This window comes from Oxyura jamaicensis, chromosome 18 (assembly GCF_011077185.1).
Source record: "Oxyura jamaicensis isolate SHBP4307 breed ruddy duck chromosome 18, BPBGC_Ojam_1.0, whole genome shotgun sequence".
In the NCBI taxonomy this organism is placed as follows: domain Eukaryota; kingdom Metazoa; phylum Chordata; class Aves; order Anseriformes; family Anatidae; genus Oxyura; species Oxyura jamaicensis.
Window position 1 is genome coordinate 12,328,062 of NC_048910.1, and position 19,652 is coordinate 12,347,713.

Consider the following 19,652-nt stretch of genomic DNA (forward strand, 5'->3'; position numbering starts at 1 on the left):
AGGGGCCGTGGCCCCTCCCCCCCGGCCCCGTAGGGGCGGTGCTGCCCGCCCCCCACCCGCGGGAGGTGACGCCCCCGGCCCCCGGGCCGCGCTCTTCCCCGCACCCCCCGCGGCGGCCGGCCCTGGGGGTGCCCAGCGGGCCGCGGCCGGTGAGTAGCGGCGGCGCAGCGGCGGCCGTCGTCCCGCCGGTAAACCGGCGCTCCGCTCCGGGTAGGCGCCCGTCGGCAGCTGCAAGCCGGGAACGCCGCTGCAACGGGAACAAAGGAGAACGAAGCTGCCGCGGCTAAAGTTAGAGGGGACGTTAGCAGAGGGCTTTTTCGCAGGACTCGGTAAGCGTGCGGGCGAGCCGGGCGGTACGGGAGGATCGCGGGGGGCCGGGGGCGGCGGCCCCCAGCTGGGCTCCTCCCGGGGCCCTCGCCCCGCCCGCCGCCGGCCGCAGCGCTCAGCGCCTCCGAGGGGCTTCTTGGTGCCCTTCGCGGCTCGTTAGGCTTATCTTCTAGCGGCTCTCCCTGGTTATTCTCCGCTGTTATGACATTAACAGCAATTAAAGAAAAAAAAAATCCCTGACAGAAAGTAATGTTAAATATCTCTTACTAGGACGCCTGTCAACTGCAAGAGCAAAGAATGTCACAAAAATGTGTAATTACCTCAGAATTCAGTGTTATAAACCGAGGAAAGGCAGAGAAAATGCTACGCTTAGAACAATTCCTTTGTTTAGATAGCAAAACGGACAGCTCTTGCACTTCAAGAGCACCTATTGATGGTAGGGTGATGGTTGGACCGGATGATCTTGGAGGTCTTTTCCAACCCTAATGGTTCGGTGATTCTGCAATTCAACAGCCCTCAAGAGAGGAACAAGGAAACAGGCTGTCTTTATGAGGAAATTTAACCTATCTGGGATCAAAAAGGTGAAAATAGCATATTCTTGAAATAATAAGTGGATTATTTATTTATTTATTGGGCAACAGTTGAAGCTGTTCAGCTGCTGCTGCAGCTACATTTTTTACCTAAGCACGTTTGGACTTTTAAAACATCCTCAGCTCTGAATTTCCTACATGCATAGCCCGTGATTTCACCATAGGATTATCGCATTTTTTTTTTTCTTTACTTGTTCAGTTACTCTTATGTACCCAATCCCAGCTCTGTCCTCAGTCAGATTTTTTTTTTTTTTTCTAAATGTTTTATTTAAGTGCTGATAGTGCCATCAATATTTTAAACCAGGAAAAAACGTTGAACTGAAGGTAAGCCTCCACTCACATGCTGCATTCACCCCCAACACATTTTTGGGCCCAGCGCAATTCTGCATCACTATCTTTTACTGCACCACCTTTAAGATCCCTTCCTCACTGGCCACGATAAGTATGAGCAATTGGTCCTTAGAACCAGCTACAGCAAGTTAGAGAATTTACAAGGTTGCCAGAGCAGAGGTGCAGCTGGTTAGTTTGCACAGTGTCTGAAGATGTTAATCTGTAGGCCCTGCCTGAGTGCTTTGGGATCTCTGGAGTAGTTGGCATAAACAATTCTGGGAGCTCATACTCCACTAGCTACAACAAGAAAATGGGATAGATAATGTTGCTAAACTTCACCCTACTTTCTTAAGAGAAAAGGGTGCTGTTTGTCACACTGATGGGCTTATGTTCTTGATGTTCGTGTTCCATCTCATTGGGCAGATCTGGAGTTACTGGACTCTGTAGCACATTGTACTAGGTGATGCATTCATGGGTGACACTGAAAGAACCTTAGGGCAAAGAGAAGCACATGTTAATGTTGCAGATCTTTGGGCTTTTGTCCAAAGAGGGGAAGCTAAGAAGTTAAATAGTTCCTGTCTTGGCTTTACAGGGCTCCCTCCAGCTTTCCTGTATCTCTTGTTTCAGATAACTCAGGAGGAGCTCTTTCTTTCAGAGTTTCAGTTTCTTTCAGAACACTCTTACTTGTCATCCTTCCAAAGTCCAGACAAATGTTTGTATTACTTCTGTCACGAAGGAGGAAGGGGGCTGTTAGAAGAGCGTAAGATTGTCAGGGTATGGCATGAGAGACTACTTTATCACTTCTAGAAAATTCTACATTTAAATTTGGTACAATTTAACTCTGACACACTGAATTTGAGGGAATGTCCGAGTGCATGCAGATTTCAGAGAATTGTATAATACTATCCATCAGTGCAATGGCTTCACTAAATTTTAGTCCTTTGGTTAGAGCCACCCTACGTAGATTGCACCCAATATGGAAGAAAGCTCAGAGAAAGCGGCAAAAGAATTGGACACCTCCACACACTGAAGATTTGGCATTTTTATTGTTAGTATTGATGCATGTAGGAGGTCAACAAGAGATTTTTAACCATTGGGAGTAATGTGAAGGGAGATGCTGTTTTGATTTAGTACCTCTCAAAATGAAATAGCCTGGATAATATGTTCCAGTATGTCCTGGTGTAATTCAGTATTTTGAAGCGTATTGAACTATGCTATACAATAGGAAATGAGACAGTTCTGAAATTCCCTAGTACTCTGCCAGGACTTGACATCTTGATGTTTCCCTATCAGAAGCTGGGAGGATTTCTCCAGGAGCCCTGTGCAAGGACTTGTGTTTCAGGTGTTTCCCTTTGGCAGCCAGTGTTCTTGCACCTGATCTCAGAAGCTCTGTGGCCCTGGCTCAGTTAAAGTTCCTTGGCTCATTTATTGGGTCTCAAGTTGATCAAAAGTTGGTCAAAGTGGTGGGGGGGGAGAAAGAAGGGGAAGGAGATGTAAGTTACCCCACAGAAGGCCACTCACCAACAGATAAAATCGTACTTGCAAGGTCATGCTACTTTACCAGCATCTTGTCTGCTATCAGGGGGGGGGTAAAGGAACTTCAACAGGGCAACATAGTCCCTTCACAGCCTTAGTACAAAGTGATGTGTGGTGTGGTTGGAAGCACCCAGTTGAATGTTACTGGGACTCAGCATGATTAGCAGCACATACCATTAGTAAAGACAGGAAAAAATACTTTACAGTATTGTCATTATTCTGATAAGTAGGTATTCTGTATGATATTTTGGAACTGTTTGCAAAGTATTTATAGATGTTCGATGTTCACAGTTATTTTCCTATCCATTTGAAAGAAAATAAAGTGTTTTTTTTTTTTTTTTTTTTTTTTTTTTTTTTTTCCCTCGTGCTTTTTTGAGAAAGAAACTTATGCATTATTCTCTGTGTGAGTGTGACTGAATGTAAATATGCATAATTATATTATGAAATACCTTCCTAATGCAAAGCACAACTGGCTGCCTAAAACATGATTTTAGGGAAAGATTGTTCTACAGTTTATTCACTGTAATCACTAATGAAAAGCAATTTCTAAACACTTTTTAGCACGGTGGATGTTTTGCTGAGGCTCACCTGGTAGATTTGCAGGCATGCTCTTGATCCTAACAGTAGCAGAAATCTGAATTTTTGGAGATATTTTCAGCTGTTCCCTAATGAGTTCCTATTTCTTTGTAGCACTTTAATGAACTCCAGGTTGTAGTTTCCTCCCCCTTCTTTCTCTCCTGATTCTTCTAATTTCAGATAAATATTTCAGATTAGAAGTGGCTCTGGATATGAAACATGATCATAAACCTCCATGCAGCTCTGTGATTATGATATGCCATTAAAAGCTAGATTCATCTCTCTAATCCAGCCACTTAGAAATTTTTGGCTCAAATTACATTGGTGTTTTTTTAACAGGAGCAACATTTCTTTAAGGGATGTGTCACTCTCAGATGCAAAATAGGAAACAGCTGCCCCTTTCAGACATCAAATAAGAGCCAACCCCATCCAGAAACAAGACCAAATTTTTGGGCTCCACGAAAACCAAAACGTATCTTTTTAAATTGAATGGCTGCTCTACCTCAGCAGCTGATGTTAACATAGCCTTTTTAATTGTTCCTTTTTCTTCATTCCTTCTATTGAAGGTGGAACAACAGGATATCTTTGTTCAATGTTAAGTACTCCCAGAGCTCTGGGTTTCTACCTTATTTTAAAGACTGAGAACTTGCACATCATAAATATTTGTTGCCCCTTTTGTAAGCATGTGAAAGTTTACAGGACAACCTTACCCTTAAGTCCTCATGCCTCTTCACATTATATTCTACAGCAAAACACTCTTACAATGGCAGGGAATCACAGGAAATATGTTGATAGACTTATGAATGTTACAGAGATAGTAGTGGAGAATGATTAGTGATTGTCTTAATAAAAGCTGGGGAACAACAAAGAAAAAGTTCTAAAACAAACATAATTAAGTACTTCTGTCATGCAACACAACAGAACTGTGGCACCCATTGCCTCATGATCTTGTGGATGCCAAAAGCTTAGACAGGCTCAAAACACAGCTGAGCATATTTATGGAAGAAAAATCCAGCAGACACTATTAGATGTAAAGATACAACCTCTAACTTGGGAAGTCCAGAAGGCACTAATTGCAAGGTGCTCAATATATATATATATATATTTCTCCTTTCTTTTTGTTTTGGCCAAATGAATCAGTTTTCTTAGGCAGTGGGATGCTTACCACTAGTGTTCTATTTGTGATACTGTGTAGACACTCATTTGACCATGGGCATACGGTAAAACGTTCCCCTCTTCTGAGTTTCTCTCTGAAATGAGTTTGTCACTATGGTTTTTATATTTTGCCAAGGAGTACCTTTCCTGTAGTATAGGTATTTTCAGTCTTTAGTCACTGTCATCACTGCTTACTCAAGAGGAAAGCGCTTACATCTGCAGAAGAGGATTCTTGCCATACATTCAGCACGAGTGCACAGCCTCCTCTGCAGACCCTTCTGGCTTAGGGTAAAGAACTGCTGGTGCATGTGCAGTCCGCTGTGTACGAAGATTTGCTACTTTCGCAGCGCTGGCGTGCTCAAGGATTAGAGCAGGCTGCTCAGAACCAGCGCCCAGGAGGCTTTTGAAGATCTCCAAGGAAGAAGGAGGCTCCACGGCCTGTCTGGGTGGCCCGTGCCAGTGCTCCGTCACCCTCCTCATAAGAGCGCTTCCTGATGCCGGGCCGGGACCTCCCGTGTCCTCGGTGCCCGCTGCCTCTCCCCAGCGCCGAGCAGGGCCGGGCCCTGTCCCCTCTGCGCCTCCCTCGCGTTTACTTCGGAGCACATCGGCAGAGCTCGGGGCCCCTCCGCAGCGTCACCGCGCCGCCCCCCGACCCGGCCCCCGGCCCCCTCGCTTTTCTCTGAAGGGGGGAGGCCAGAGGGTCTTCCTCTGCCTTCTCGCTCTTCTGAGAAATCGGCTGTGCCACCAGACGCGTGTCTGTCGCACGCTGCCCTCCTTCACTCGTCGGGCACGTGTTATCTCAATTCCCTGCCTTTGTTCTAAGTGCCGCTCGTACTCCAGGCCCCGGTCGTGCCGGTGGAAGCCAGGAGCCGCTCCACGCCTGCCGCCCCAGCCCCCTCGGCCGCTCCGGGGCGAGGCGGGGCTGCGGCAGGGCGGGCTGCGGGCGGGGGCGGCCCGGCCCCGCCCCGGCAGCGCGGAGCCAGCGGCGCGGCGGGCGGGAAGATGGCGGCGGCGGGCGGGGGGGGAGCCGTGGTGTCGGTGCTGGCCCCCAGCGGGCGGCGGGTCACGGTGCGGGTGGGGCCCGGCACAGTGCTGCTCCAGGTGGGTCCGGGGCGGGGGCGGCCGGCGGTGGGGCCGCCGGCCGGCCCCTGACGCCCCTGTTCTCTCCGCAGATCCTCGAGGAGGTCTGCAGGAAGCAGGGCGGCAGCCCCGGCGAGTACGGCCTGAAGTGAGTCTCACCGCGGGGATCGTCCGGGCGGCTGCGCTGCCCCCGTCCCGGCGCCGTGTCTGGGCCCGGCGGAAGCCTGCCCCGCGCTGCCTGGGGGACGGGCCCCGCTTGGGTCGCCCGCGGCTGCTCCCCCCGGCGGGCCGCGCTGTTCGCGAAGCGCCCGCGCGGTGCCTGCGGCCCCGTCCCCGTCCTCTCTCTCCCCCTCCCTGCTGCGGACGGCGCCATCGGCCTGACGCCCGGCTGTGCGGGCGCCGTGTCGCCCTCCTGTTCACGTTCACTGAGCATGGCCTCGTCCCGCCTCGCCGCCCGAGGGCGGGAAGGCCTGTGTGAAACACGCGTGGGAGCACTTTCTGTTCGGCTTGGGCGTTCTTGTGGTGGGCTGGTGGACGGTCTTAGAGGGGCCCGAGGGGTCCTTCAGCTGCTTACTGAGGCTGGTCTTTGTTTTAGGCATTGCCACAGCTATGTAGGTGGTGTGTGATAGTACACGAGGAAATCGTTCACAGTTATCACTGGGGAGAGAGTTCCGTGATGTACAGTTAAGATTATTCTCTAGAAAAGTTATTTTGTTCTAGTTAAGCTCTGTGGTTCTTCTAGTGCTGAATTCCATTCACTTTTGGGACGTGTGCTGAAATCCTGTGTACCTTCCATGAAGACACTCCCTTCCCCACCTCACACACACTTTTGCTAGTTGACAGACTGATAGGGACTCTTCTGTCTTGCCTAGTGTTTTGACTATACGCTTTTACAGTATAAAAATCAAGAGATTATTCATCTCACTGGCAGAAAAATACATTTTTATTTAGCATTGAATGCAGTATGTGAATAGGTATTCAGTTGTTGTTTATCTCTTAAAACCTGAGTAGGAATACAATTTGAGGATTTTATCTGTGACCTCTACAACCTTTAGCTTTTTTGATAGGTGGTATCATCCTACTCTATGGCTTCTAACCAGCCTGTGGAGAATTCTCTTGCTTCAGATCTGGATGTTGCATTGTTGCCAGTCCCTAAAGTGATCTGAAGGTGGCATATGATGGTTCCTGGTGTCTTCATTTACTGTATTCTTCTTCAGGTTTCAGAGAAGTGTGTTGGATCTCTCGTTACAGTGGAGATTTGCCAGACTGCCCAACAATGCCAAGCTGGAGATGGTGCCAGTCTCTTGCAACAGAGTGGGAATTGGAAATACGGTATGCTCATTTCACAGCGTGACCTGATTTATTTAGTTTTTCAAACCTGCTGGATATGATCTTGTCATGTCTAATGAGCAGGAGTTTGTTCAGGCTTGATCAAAATGCATGAGTGGAAGACCACCTGAAGAATAGTGGAGGTGTGGTGGAAAAATGGGTGTAGGACATTAGGAGCTGGAAGTCTTTTCTTACAGTCCATATGGTGGTGGAGTTCCAGCTGTGTGTTGGAGGGTAAGGGGATCTTTTAGGGAGCTCAAAAACTTAATAGACGTGAATGTATAAGATGTTAAATTTCACTGATGGCTTTGCTCAGCAGTTGAGTTAGTTCCCTTTCCTAATTTCTACTTCTGTTACTGTAGTTTGCTTCTGAGCTTCAACTAAAATATGAAATTCTTAAAGAATTCAAGATATGTTCCACACAGCTTTATAGTTTTCTCTGCCATGTGCTGTGTTTAGCATTGATCTAATGTTCCTATTTATTATTATTTGCAGAGGGCTTATGGATGCTTTGCTCTGTAGGAATTATTGTCAAGCTTAGGAGACTTAAATCTTTTAATGCAAGTCATTCTAACAGCTGGAGGCAGAACTTTTAAAACAATGCATAGATGTTAATGAACATAAACATTTTATGTGGTAAAAATGATGTAATGGCAGGTGATCTAGGGGTGCTATCAGTACAGTTCTAGTGATAAAGTTATTGACGTTTTGCTTATGTGTTTGTGAACTTAGACCAGTGCCAATTATCTCCTATTATTTTATATAGAGCCTGGGATTTTTAGAAAGACTTTTTGTAATGGACTGAATGTGACTTCTGTGACATACTTAGTTTTGAACTGTTGCCCAAAAAACTGATGCAACTGGCAGTCTGAATTTCAGGGCTGGATTCTTATGGAATGGTGATGTCAGCTGTCATCGCTTTGCTGTAGCTGAGAAAAATCTAAGGCCTGTGTTCAGCACGGAAGAAATCAGGAGGTCATGTTAATGGTAGTATGAAACTACTTAGTTTTGTTGGCTAGTTGTTGATGATGCCACTGATTCCTTTATTAGAAAAATTCCTGTCTCCAGCAGATCACAATTTGCAGTCCTGCAAGGACTGGCAGGAGTTGTGGCAGATTACAAACACATTCCTCCAAGGAAAACACTGTAGATTACTGGAGTGTGTGGTGTCTATTTTCGTTTCTTGGGGGAAGGGGAAGGATGCAGATTTTGGTGGGGACAAATGAAAACAGATTGAAAGAAGCTTTTGTTATTGTACTAGTCTTATGTCTTTCATAGGCTTTTGAATAAGGCTGATTTTTATGGATTCAAGCAACCATAGTTGACTGGAAACAGTAGGTCCTACCTAATAGGGATTTTTAAAAACTCTTCTTTACACAGGTCAGATAATTGGGAAAATGTAGAGGTATACACTTCTTTCTTGGGAAAGAAGTTTCAATATTCTCTAAAAGGTAGAGATTACCTCTGAGGTGCTCTACTGTCCTTAGTTTCTTGTTCAACTGCCAGATTTTTTCCTTGTGACTTCAGTGTATTCGTTTTGGAAGTTCCTTGTTGCTTTTTTGTTGTTGTGGGGATTTTTGGTAGAAATTGTCTGAAGGATGTGTAGAAGCTGCATGAACACCTGCTAATGAGTGTGGACATTCACATTGTAAATTGGAAAAGGCCTAATTCCTTTTTTTTTTTTTTTTTCTTATCACCATATGTTTAAGAACTTGATAATTGAACATCTGGAGTTATTTTTTGACATTTTTGATTAATGCACTCTGAAATAGCATGTTAAAATTTGGTGGCTAGGAAGCAGTAGTGAATTGCAAGTTGCACATATAGTCGTCTTAGATTTGATAATAGTTGGTTAGGTGTTCAGTAACTTAAGAGAGATAGTTCTGAACTATGTTTGTTGCTTCTCTGTGTGGATGTGCAAGTATCCTATTTGTTCTGCCTCAGGGAAGTTCTTTAGCATGTTGATGCTTAAGTCAACAGAGCTTTGTGTTGTGTTGGTATTGTACTTTATGAAACTGCATCAATTCTGTCAGGGCTATTGGAATTAATTTTATATAGCTGTGAAGCCCCTTGCTGTAAAGTTTCAACTAGTGTAAAACAGAGCCTCTTGGTTGCTTGTGATGATATGTCATCTGGGACTCTTGCATTGGCCTTTCTCTGGCTGTGTTTCAGTTCAGGATATGTTTTTTTTTTTTTTTTTTTTTTTTTTTTTTTTTTTTTTTATCAAAATCCTCTAAAACTGGGGTATGTTTTTCCCCCAGAGAACATGACTGCCTTTGACACTTTTAAACAGTATATAAGCTGAACGGTGCTAAAGGAGCTAATGAACATTTAGAAGAGCAGACCTCAGACTCTGTTACTGATTCCTAGAGGAGATGTAATCATCCCAGCATTCCTTTTGTCCTGAATTCAGTGTAAAACTCATACGGCTTTCTCCGTTTTCCGTTTTGTTGTGCTGAAACATGGGTTACTAGCAAAACACTGGGGAAAAAAACAAGTTTGTGTTGCCATTTGGCAAGCTGTTTCTTTTCTTCCCTTTCCTTCCCAAGTTTACCAAACTTGCTACAGTCACTGTCTAGTTTTCAAAGTTCACCCTAGACTTTAAAGGTGAATTTGACACTTGCACTGAAACTGTTCTCTTCAAAGTTCCCCTTGACTTTCTCACAGCTGAAGCTCAGAATGAGTATTGTAACTCTATCCACTCTCAGCCTGTCAGATGCTTTTAATGATGTTGAGCACCTTTCTGTAAACAAATCCTGTTTTGACCTCAAGGTTTTGTTCTCACCTGTTTCTGTTAGACTTTCTCCAATTGCTTGTTCAAAAGGTCCTCCATACTCCTGCTTACTTTCTCTGGAAACTCTGTAGGCTTTAGTCTGAGTTCCCTCTATTCCTCTGCATCTTCTAACTCTCACTGGCAAATATGCTTGTTTCAAAGTCTGTCAAGCAGCTCTGAAATGTGCTTTTCAACACTACACTGTCCTCTTGTCTTTGAAGCTAAAATTTCAAATTCTCCAGTCCCTTCTGAAGATGGCTAGCCCAACCTCATTCTCAAAATTTCTGAATTTGTGATTTCTCATTGACTCTGAGTTGATATACAGTCCTTGAAGCGAAGATCAACTGTAGTGAGCTTATAGTTGTGCTTTTCAGTCTGCACAGACACCATAGTATTTGATAAATAATGCAACTCCCCTTTTCTCTGTCTTCTGAATCAAGAGCATTTTTTTTTTCTTATTTTTACTGTCACTAGTATTATTGGGAAGCCAGGGGTATAGTTTGTCTTAGAATATTTCTTAATCAAATGGATGTGCTCTAGAATTTTTGATGATAATTCATGGAGAAATGAGTTGTAAGGTCTAGAGAAATCATTGGAGAATGATGCTGGTCAGGTTGGTGGATGTTTGAATTGCACTGAAAACTGAAATCAACTGTCCCGCTGTTTCTATAGGCAGAGATAGTAACATTAGCCAGTATCATGCTATGCATTCTCACTGTAAGAGAATATATTACAGGCTGTGCAGCTGAGAGAAATACAACAGATTAATGTGAAATTATTAAAGTGGTGATTTTTAGCAGTGCTAAATGTGTACTGTGGGTTTGGACTCTGAAAACAAAGCTGTTAATTTCATTCTGCAAATCTTTCTAAATTGAAGTCGCACAGTCATGTTAATTTCTCAGTGATGTGAGAGTAGACTGAATTGTCCAAAGAGAGCTATTTACTAAAGAACTAAAATTATAATATTTGCAGTAGAATAGAACTATTCTAAATATTAACTTCTAAAACAATCATTAAATACTCGTTTTTATCTAATGTAATAATTTGCAGCAAGCGTTTAGAAGGAAGTCACAATTTTTGGTTAGCAGGTCATAAAGATCGTATAAATACTGAAGAAAGTTGTTTTGAAGAAATTTTAATTGAATTTTTGTATTTACTGTGGTTTTCCTAAAGGTTCGGATTGCATTACAGTTAGATGACGGCTCCCGTTTGCAAGATACCTTTCTCTGTCAACAGACTTTGTGGGAACTGCTGAACCATTTTGCAAAGACCAGGTGAGCAACGCAGTGGGGAAAAAATACTTGTTTGTATGGGTCTGTGTATGACAGTATTTAGTTGTTGTTACAGTGTGTTGTGGTTTAACCCCAGTAGGCGCCTAAGCAATGCACAGCATCTTGCTCTCTCCCCCTTGTTCCCTAGTGGGATGGAGCAAGAGAATCAGAAGGCCAGAAGTTAGAAAACTCATGGGTTGGGATAAAGAGTTCAATAAATTCAAAAAATTTTTTTGAAAATCACTTAAAAAAAAATGGGGGGGGGGGAGGGAGAATGATGCAAAATACAATTCCTTACCACCAACTGACTGATTCCCACCCAGTCCCCAAGCAACAGCACTCACGGTAAGCTTTCCTCCAGTTTGTGGAATGCAATGCCACATGGTATGGAATATACTTTTTGGCGGTTTGAGTCAGCTGTGCAGATTGTGTCCCCTCCCAGCTTCTTGTGCACCTCTGGCCTCCTTGCTGGCAGGACAGTATGAGAAAAATAAAAGACTTCAACTCTGTGTAAGCACTGTTCATCAACAACTAAAACATCAGTGTGTTATCAACACTACCTTCATCACAAATCCAAAATGTAGCACCATAAAAGCAACCATGAAGACAATAACTCTATCCCAGCCAACATCACCACACAGTGATCCAACTAAATCATGCAGATTTGTAGAATTTGCATTTCATTGCATTTTTTTCCTTTATAACATAGACATTTGCCTTTTCTTTGCTGTTTCATATTTGACAACCCATTGTTTTGTTGCTATTTTTTAATACTGGACTTGCAGTCTTAGTTCAGGGCATAAACTGGTAACAAACTGCAAAGGCCAGAAAGAAACTATACAGCTGGATGTATTGCTGAATCGTTCTTTTATACAAACTTATTTGAAGCCAAGTTACTGCCAGAGCTGAGAAGGTAGCCTAGATTATTTTCATCACTAATATTTTTGTGTTGTGGTTTCATGTGGTGGAGGGGGTTCTTAAGCAAGTTGCTGTTGCTTTTGGGATTCACGTAGATCTTCAAGGAAATCTGGAGTTCTCAGAAGGCTAACGTGGAATCTTCAAAAGACTGATTAACTCCTATTTAAATGGAAAAATATTTGGTCTTACATTTATTAAATATATATGTGGGTTAGAAATCTTATTACTTGTGTCTGGTGTACGTTCATTGTTTTCCTTTGTCTCTAGCTTTGACTTTAAAATTCTGTATTGTTTTGAAATGTCAAGCTAAGAAACTTTTCTCTGTAGACAGTTTTTATTTTTTTCATGGTTTGGAAGATGGAGTCTTGAAGCTGTGACAGCCATTCTATTCTGAACAGAATTTACAAGATTTTTTTTGTATTGTTGTTTGTTTACCTTTCTCTTGATAAAGTTTCTTTTCAGATATTGTGTTTCTAGTTTGCTCTTTCTCTTGTATTCCTCACCTTCTGCCAGTTGCTCTGTGCTTTTTCTAATGTGACTAAACCTGCTTCTGTTGCACTCAATCCTCTTGCTCCTCTGTACAGATGCTGTATTGTGCAACTGGGAACTGTTTTTGTTAATTTCTTAGAACGCATACTTATCAATCTACAGAGGTAGTGGTGATCTGTGTGAAAACTTCTTAAGTCTCCAAGGCTATGGTTCTAGAAAAGCTATGAAATAAGTGGTTGCTGGGGAGGGACAGGTGATATGCAGTAACATTTCAGATAAGCTCAGTCTTTCAATGTAAGCTTAGAGGATGCAAAATCATGGATTGCCATTTGTCATCTGGGCTGGAGTAATTGACCAGTTATGGGTATGCATTAGCATTGGACTACTGTACTAGCATAAACTACTTTAAATGAAGTTTAAAGTTGCTTATTATTACTGCAGTTGGAATAGCCTAAGAAACACAGTTCTGAGGTTGAATTGGTTGAATTTATCTCATTAAGTCAGGGTAGCACAGCTGAGTTGTGTAGCTTGAGTTGCTCTGGAGCTGTTGTGCCTCCCAGGGATGCGCTGTTTGTTTTCAGCCAGCTTAGCTCCCTGAATGGCCCATAACAAGATCAAAAGAGTGCCTAGTGTTGGCCCAAGGGAGGGAGTTAGGATCCATGGTGTGTGTGTGTGGGAAGGGGAAGCAGGTCAAAAATATCTGAGTAGCAGCAATGGATTGAACAGTTACTGCTCACTTCCCACGTTCCTGTCTAACTCCCCTTGTAGTATTTGTGCAGCTTTGTGGGGAATTGGCTTACATAGCTGATTTGGCTGAAAAATAATATTTTCCCTGTTATTTTTCAAGTAGGTCAGTTTCCTAATCCAGGTAAGGGCTGTCTCATAGACAGTTATGATAAGAAGTGTAATGCGTCTCAAATAAGCATCCAAAAGGAGGAAGCAGATAGGTAGAAATGGTTTCTGTTCTTTTTTTTTTTTTTTTTTTTTCCTCAAAATTTTGTATCATCAAAAGATCTGCTGTGTGGCATTTAACTCTTAAATTGAAAAGGACAGTCTTCATGTAAATACTAGACAGATTCAGATTTTTTTTTGGCATAGGAAAGAGGTAGACGAGGGGAATGGAGAAACAAACCTAGGTATATTTTTGGGGATGTTTTAAAGCCTTTCTTGTACCTTATTACATACTTTGTGCCCTCTGAGAGAAAAATGCCTGTTGCAGTTGGGTAAATGCTAGACTGGTGGAGGTTTTATTTGTTACAGGATGTTGTAACACTACTAGTCAATATACATACTGCTCTTTTTAGGATTATAACTGCCAGTCTGTGCTAAGTGTTATTAACTTCAGTTCACAAGACACAGATGTTCTTTTCTGCCCTCTGGAAGCTGAGCTTAGATGTTTAGATGGACTTTGTAGGCTTCTGATTAAAGTCAACAGGCAGCAAAGAAAGATGCTGTGTGTGACTTGCATAACAAGCTGGACTTGTATCCATCCATGTAGATTTCAGGGGTTGTGATGCTTTCCAGTATGTATGGATGCAGTTGACTGACTAGTCAACTAGCTGTTGACTTTTGCTGAGTCCTTCCCTCGAATTTCCAACCGAAGATGTTTTCCTGGAATGCTCAGCTGCTGAAAGTGCGTGAGGGGAAGTATTCTAAATCCACTGGAATTTCCCCCGGGTCTCCAGCGTCCATCTTGGCTAATTGGGTCTGAAGAAGGTCTGGAAGCTATTGTAAATCTGCTCCTCCTCTCAGCGTGCGGCAGTCCTTGCACAAGATGTTTACAGGCCCTGTCAGATCACTACATGAAGGAATCTAATCTGCCTGCCGTTCCCCTTCTGAAGAACAGCACATCAAAGAAATGACAGTGTGTTTGATGTGTGTGCTTGCCTCAGTGAGTGAATGTAATGGATTAACAGCAGCTGGAGGAGGAGCCTGCTGGCTTCCAAGAGTTATACAAAAATAAGTCTCCCAGGGATCTTTGCTTGGAGTCTGCTCTGCACAGACTTGGTTGAGGGCACAAGTGTTTTATACCCTTTTAGCATCAGGCCTGGGAGAACTGTTGCTTTTCAGTCTTCCACTCTTGCTTCTGTGTCAGCTTAGCAGCTTTGTTGACTTTCACGTAGAAGTGATTGCAGTCTGGACACTGGAAGACAATTTTGACAATGGCTATGACTCTGCTGCTTTTGTGGTATTATTCATTAAGTTCAGATATATGAAAAACATTTTCAAAAGGCTGTTTAATCAAACAGTTCCTTGGATTGACATGGAAAGAGATTTTGGGAAGGTGAATGGAGCTAGGTTATATAAGTCATATTGTTTTGCTCTCTTATGGGTCTCTTGGGGAAGGATGTATGTTTATTCCATTGTGCCCTCAGCTTTTCTCCTCCTAAATTGTGATCATCCACCTTTAATGATAGGCAACCTGAGGTTTAAACTTTATTACTGTGGGCTGCTTTTGTCTGCCCTTTTCTGTGATTTCAGGGAGAAACTGCAACCTATAAAGAGTCTGAACTGTTTCCTCCATGTCTCAGCAGTCCTTTATTTTTTATGCATTTTTATCAGGGGTTACAGAGATTTCTATAGGGATATAGGTGATCCTGATTGGAAGCAAAAACATTTAAAATAAGGTAGGGATGACTAGCTCTACTGGGTCTGGTTCAGACTGAAAAGTCTGAACACACATAGCCTGTTATGGTGCACTAAAGGGTTATAGTCTCTTAGGTGCTATTTTGCTCCAAATTTCCAGTTAGGAGACAAGGGTTTTTTTGTTTGTTTATTCTCCTTCTTCCCTTTTCCTCATCAAATGTTAGCCTTTGGAGCTTAGTTACTGCTGCAAAAGGAGTAGGGGAGGTAGGAGCCTTGGTCTTGAGTTGCAAGATAAAGCTCAAAGATCACAGCATGGACATGTTATCTAGCACAGCACTCTGGCAAGGTTTGCCTTCCTTGCCAGAGTGTAAGCAAAGCCCACCCATTATTGGAGATGTTTTTTTTTTTTTTTTTAAATGGGATTGGAAACAGAAGTGACAGCTGCAAAATGCTTCTTGAGTTACTCAGAGGTTTGTGATGGCCTGAGATGTGTCCTATATGCTGATGTTTTGCATTACACAACTGCAAGTAGGATCTTCCTGCTGTATGGGAGAATGCCTGGAATAATGGAACCAGCTTTCCACCCAACTTTGGCAGTAGTTTCAATTACTCCAGTGTCTAACTGAGTAACAGCAGACGAGGGGTCACATAGGAATAGTCATACTGGTGCAAATAGTTGTTCATCTGCTACAGATTGATTCCTACAGAGCATTGCATATGGCTTTCTGTCCTTGACAGAGTATAACTGATTGTAGGATGCTCTGGGTTTGTCTGTCACTTCCTGCATGGTGGCATTTGATGCATTGGCTTGGAGAAGTGTATTCCCCCACTAAATAAAATAAAAAAAGATACCTCAGTACTGAAACCATTCTGATGTGTTGCAGCTGGTCCCATAGTAGTTCTGAGCCCCTCACTTCCCTGAATGAGATCCGTCCCTCAGGACTGGTTTTACAGGTTGCTTTGTTTGAGTTTGTTGAGTCTAGCAAGTGGAGCTTGTCAGTTTTGTTGTGACTTGCCTTGTCCTGTATTATCATCCTGTTGCATACTTTATTTAGAAAGGCTTAAGTTTTAACCTTTAGATCAAGGCTGGAGATAGACTGTTATAATTAAAGCAAACAGAAATCTGAATTCTGGCCTGTGCTTAACAGGTTTGCTCTCCCACATCCTCCATCTGGAACTCTTTGATGTGCTCTTGCTCTTGAGGATTACTCAGGGATTGAGTATTGTTTTCCAGATGGTGTGTTCACTTCTGAGTGACTCCTGGCTGCAGCTACTTCACTTATATTTCATTGAAGCTGCGATTTTAGTCTAAATGTAAATGTCCTTGATGAATTTTTCTCGAACTTAACGGCTATATCCTTTTTGCTTTTCTGCTCTATAGACTCACTGACTCCTTCCCTGATCATTTTTTCTTGTCACTTTGTACTGGGCTAAAGAGATGCATGTTAAAATATTATGCAAAACATCAATTGTATATATATTCTTCTGAGCTGCTAATCTGTGATCTATTTTGGACAAAATAGACTGCATAAGGTATTGACAAAGCTAATGAACGGTGTTACGTAACTCCAACTGAACATCATGACGATACTTAAGATTACAGGAACCACTGCATTGAAAATAGTATGTTGCATTTGGGTAAACAGACTCATCTTCTGCGGCGCAAGCAGACTGATAGTGCACTAAGGGTTATTTTACATCCTTCTTACCTGGATAGAGAATCTTATTCCTGTCTTAAGATGGTCTTTCTGTAATAATAGTTATAAATAATCACCTTTGTGTTGGGTTTATTGCATGCCTACTTGTGGTCTTAACAGCTACAAAGTAGAAGCTTCTCTAACAACAGTATTCAGAGTGGCCACAGCACAGACATACTCCGTAGTGTGCAGAGTCACTTCAGGATTAGTTACTTGGTTGACTGAATGGATTTTGGCTACCGCCTAAGTGATCCTTTTCCTTCATAAATCTGGGAGATAATTTTGTGTCTGGGAATACTGTAATTTAAACATTTGTATTTTGGGGTACATGATGCTGAAAGCATGATGTTTTAAATAACAAACTCAATTCATTTAACTCCTTTGTAGGAAAAGTCAGAAGGAACCCAGGCTCCATCACTGATTCCCTTTCCTTACAGGCTTTCCCTGTTCCACCCCCCAGGTATGATGCTTGCAAATTAAAGCACAAGATAGAGAATGAGTCAGACAGGTCCAGAAGGTAGTTGTCAGTGGTACAAAATCTAGTTGGAGGCCAGTAGTAAGTAGAACGCCCCAGGGCTCAATGGAGGGTCCAGTCCTGTTAAACATCTTGATTAATGATCTGGACAATGAAGTAGAGTGCACTCTAAGTAAGTGTGCAAATGACATGAAGCTGGGGAGAATGATGGATTTCCCAGAGTCATACTGCCATCCAGAAGGACCTGGACAGGCTGGAGAAAGGGACTGACAAAAATCTCATGAAGTACAGCAAGGAAATGTGCAAAGTCCTGCATCTGGGGAGGAACAATCCCAGACAACAGGATGTGCTGGGGCCCCTGTGCAGCTAGAGCAGGGGTATTGGACCTGAAGACCTCCAGAAGCCTCTTTTGTCCTCAGCCATTCTGTGATTCTGAGTCCCTGAAGGTACAGGTGATAGGTATGAGTAATGTGATAGATGTAATTGGTCTGAGTTCCTACATAAGTTTTGTGACACCTGGACACCTAGTAGATGAATGTTTTATAAGCATATTTAAAAGAATGTGTCTGTGTGACTGCTTTTGCATGATTGCAAACAGTGCAGAGAAATTATTGAAATAGATATTTTTAAAACTTCTGTTTTCTAGAGGGAAGTACTAGAGTGCTTTCAGGCTGCTAGGGCCTTGTAGATTTTGCTTTTTTTCCATGAAGTTCACCCCAGTCACTAGAATCAAATACCTGAGGAGACAGTTAAGTGCGAGAATTTACATAACCCTCTTCTAAATATGTCATTTGCAAAGTTCTGTTTGAATTTAGTAGTAACACAGGCATAATAGCACATAAAATGACAAGTTGACTCAGTGACTAAATTCAGCCTCTTTTGTTTGAGGTCTCAGGTGATGAGCAAGCATGTGTCTGTCAGGTGGATTTCATTAGCTGATTTGTAGAGAGGTGGATTCTGTTAGTCATAGGAGTTGTGTTGAGTGTTTCCTGGTGGGGTGAGGCATAGGAGAAAGCTTGGTGGTCTCCATCCTCTGTAGTCTGCTGTTTAGAGGAGCAGATAATAAAGAAAATTAACCTTTAACATTTAGTATTTTCCTATTTTATGTTAAGCCATTCAATTTTAGTTTCTTCAGTTCCCTGGCAAACTGCTTTGCCTTTCTGATTGCAGGTTAAATCCCAGGGGTTCAAGTTTTATGGATTTTTTTTTTTTTTTTAAAAAAAAACAACTTGGATGGATGATTATAATTTTGCTTATATTTATTTGGTTGAACATTCTATGCCGAATTGCTATTTGTTGTGCTGGCTTTCCTCCCACAGAATAATCCACCATCAACACTTGTTATGTTTGGTGTGCTGTTTTTTTTTCTCCCACAAGATAATACACTATTAATGCTTGCTATTTTTTGTTCCTGAGGGGGAGAATTGGATTTGGAAAGAATACTGACTACAAGAAGAGGCTTTTTTTTTTTTTTTTTTTTTGTTAAAGCTATGTTAGTTGTTAAGCGGAAAATCTACTTCACAGCTTCTTGTTTAATAATGGGAAAAAAAACACACACGATCCTTCCATCTTTAATCATTCTTTCAGTTCTCTAAATTGTTTTCTGCACAAATTAAATCCTCCATAGTGAAGCTGGGAGATGCATCAAGGTAGGGCACATAGTTCACTTCTGACATGATGTTCCCAACGGCATCAAATGATTCTTACCTACAGTGGAAGGGAGGAGTCATAAATCAATTCTAGACTACAGAGCCTAATGACTCAGTATAAATAAAAAGGGGTAGACTGTACCCTCCTAATTGTAGGCTTGGGGCCAAATCAACTCCTGTAGTAGAGGTTAGTTTCTACAATTATTCTTTCTTAGATTGAATGCTGATGCTATTGGAACCAGACTTCGTTCCAATTCCAGAGTTAAGTACTAAGGCACTTACTAGTTGCCTGTCCAAAATTCTGGTCAGGGACTTGTTAATGCTTACAGTAGTGGCTTCTCCAGTAATGAAAGATGCAGAGAGTGTGTGGCAATTATCTGATTAGAATTTAGAGAGGCTTGTGACAAAACTCCAGGTTGATACCAGAATAACTGATCTCTGATAGGATTCTGAATTAATGAGGGAACCGAGTCATCTTCCATATACGCCTTCACATTTCAGTGATGCAAGAATACGCATGTTTCTGCATGCAGTGGGCACTGCTGAATGCATGAATGATCTTGGATGTATGAAAACTGACTTGCTGTGGTAGATTGTGATTGTCTTTTTTCTTTCCATGTTTGATTAAATTAATATGTAATAAAGCTTCTCTTCTCCTTGAATGCTGCAGAATTGCTTATCTTGACGAAAATTGGAAGAGTAGTATCTTTTTAAGAGTAGCACTTTGGGGCTGTCTTCTTCAAGCCCTGAACTGGTTCTCCGTCTTCTCTATGCTATGAATCCTTCACTTATATCCTCCTCTGCAGATGGCCTGTCATCAGCTTGCATCATTGCCTCACTGGAATGCTCACCTATATGTTTATCTTCACTT

General features: G+C 42.5%; 1 protein-coding gene across 9 annotated transcripts in view; it reads left to right on the forward strand.

Moving 5' to 3' along the window:
* Positions 1-113: 113 nt before the first annotated feature.
* The window catches only part of ASPSCR1 (ASPSCR1 tether for SLC2A4, UBX domain containing), a 55,219-nt gene continuing 35,680 nt past the window's right edge, over positions 114-19,652 (forward strand). The window contains exons 1-4 of one of the 9 annotated variants that reach the window (XM_035342251.1): positions 115-329; positions 5,687-5,742; positions 6,812-6,926; positions 10,870-10,970. In XM_035342251.1, coding sequence (XP_035198142.1) covers positions 6,885-6,926; positions 10,870-10,970 — 143 coding nt within the window. In that variant the 5' untranslated portion in view covers positions 115-329; positions 5,687-5,742; positions 6,812-6,884. Of the gene's footprint in view, positions 330-5,464; positions 5,616-5,686; positions 5,743-6,811; positions 6,927-10,869; positions 10,971-19,652 lie in introns of those variants that run through there. The other 8 variants (XM_035342248.1, XM_035342250.1, XM_035342254.1 and 5 more) reach the window with 8 other exon arrangements.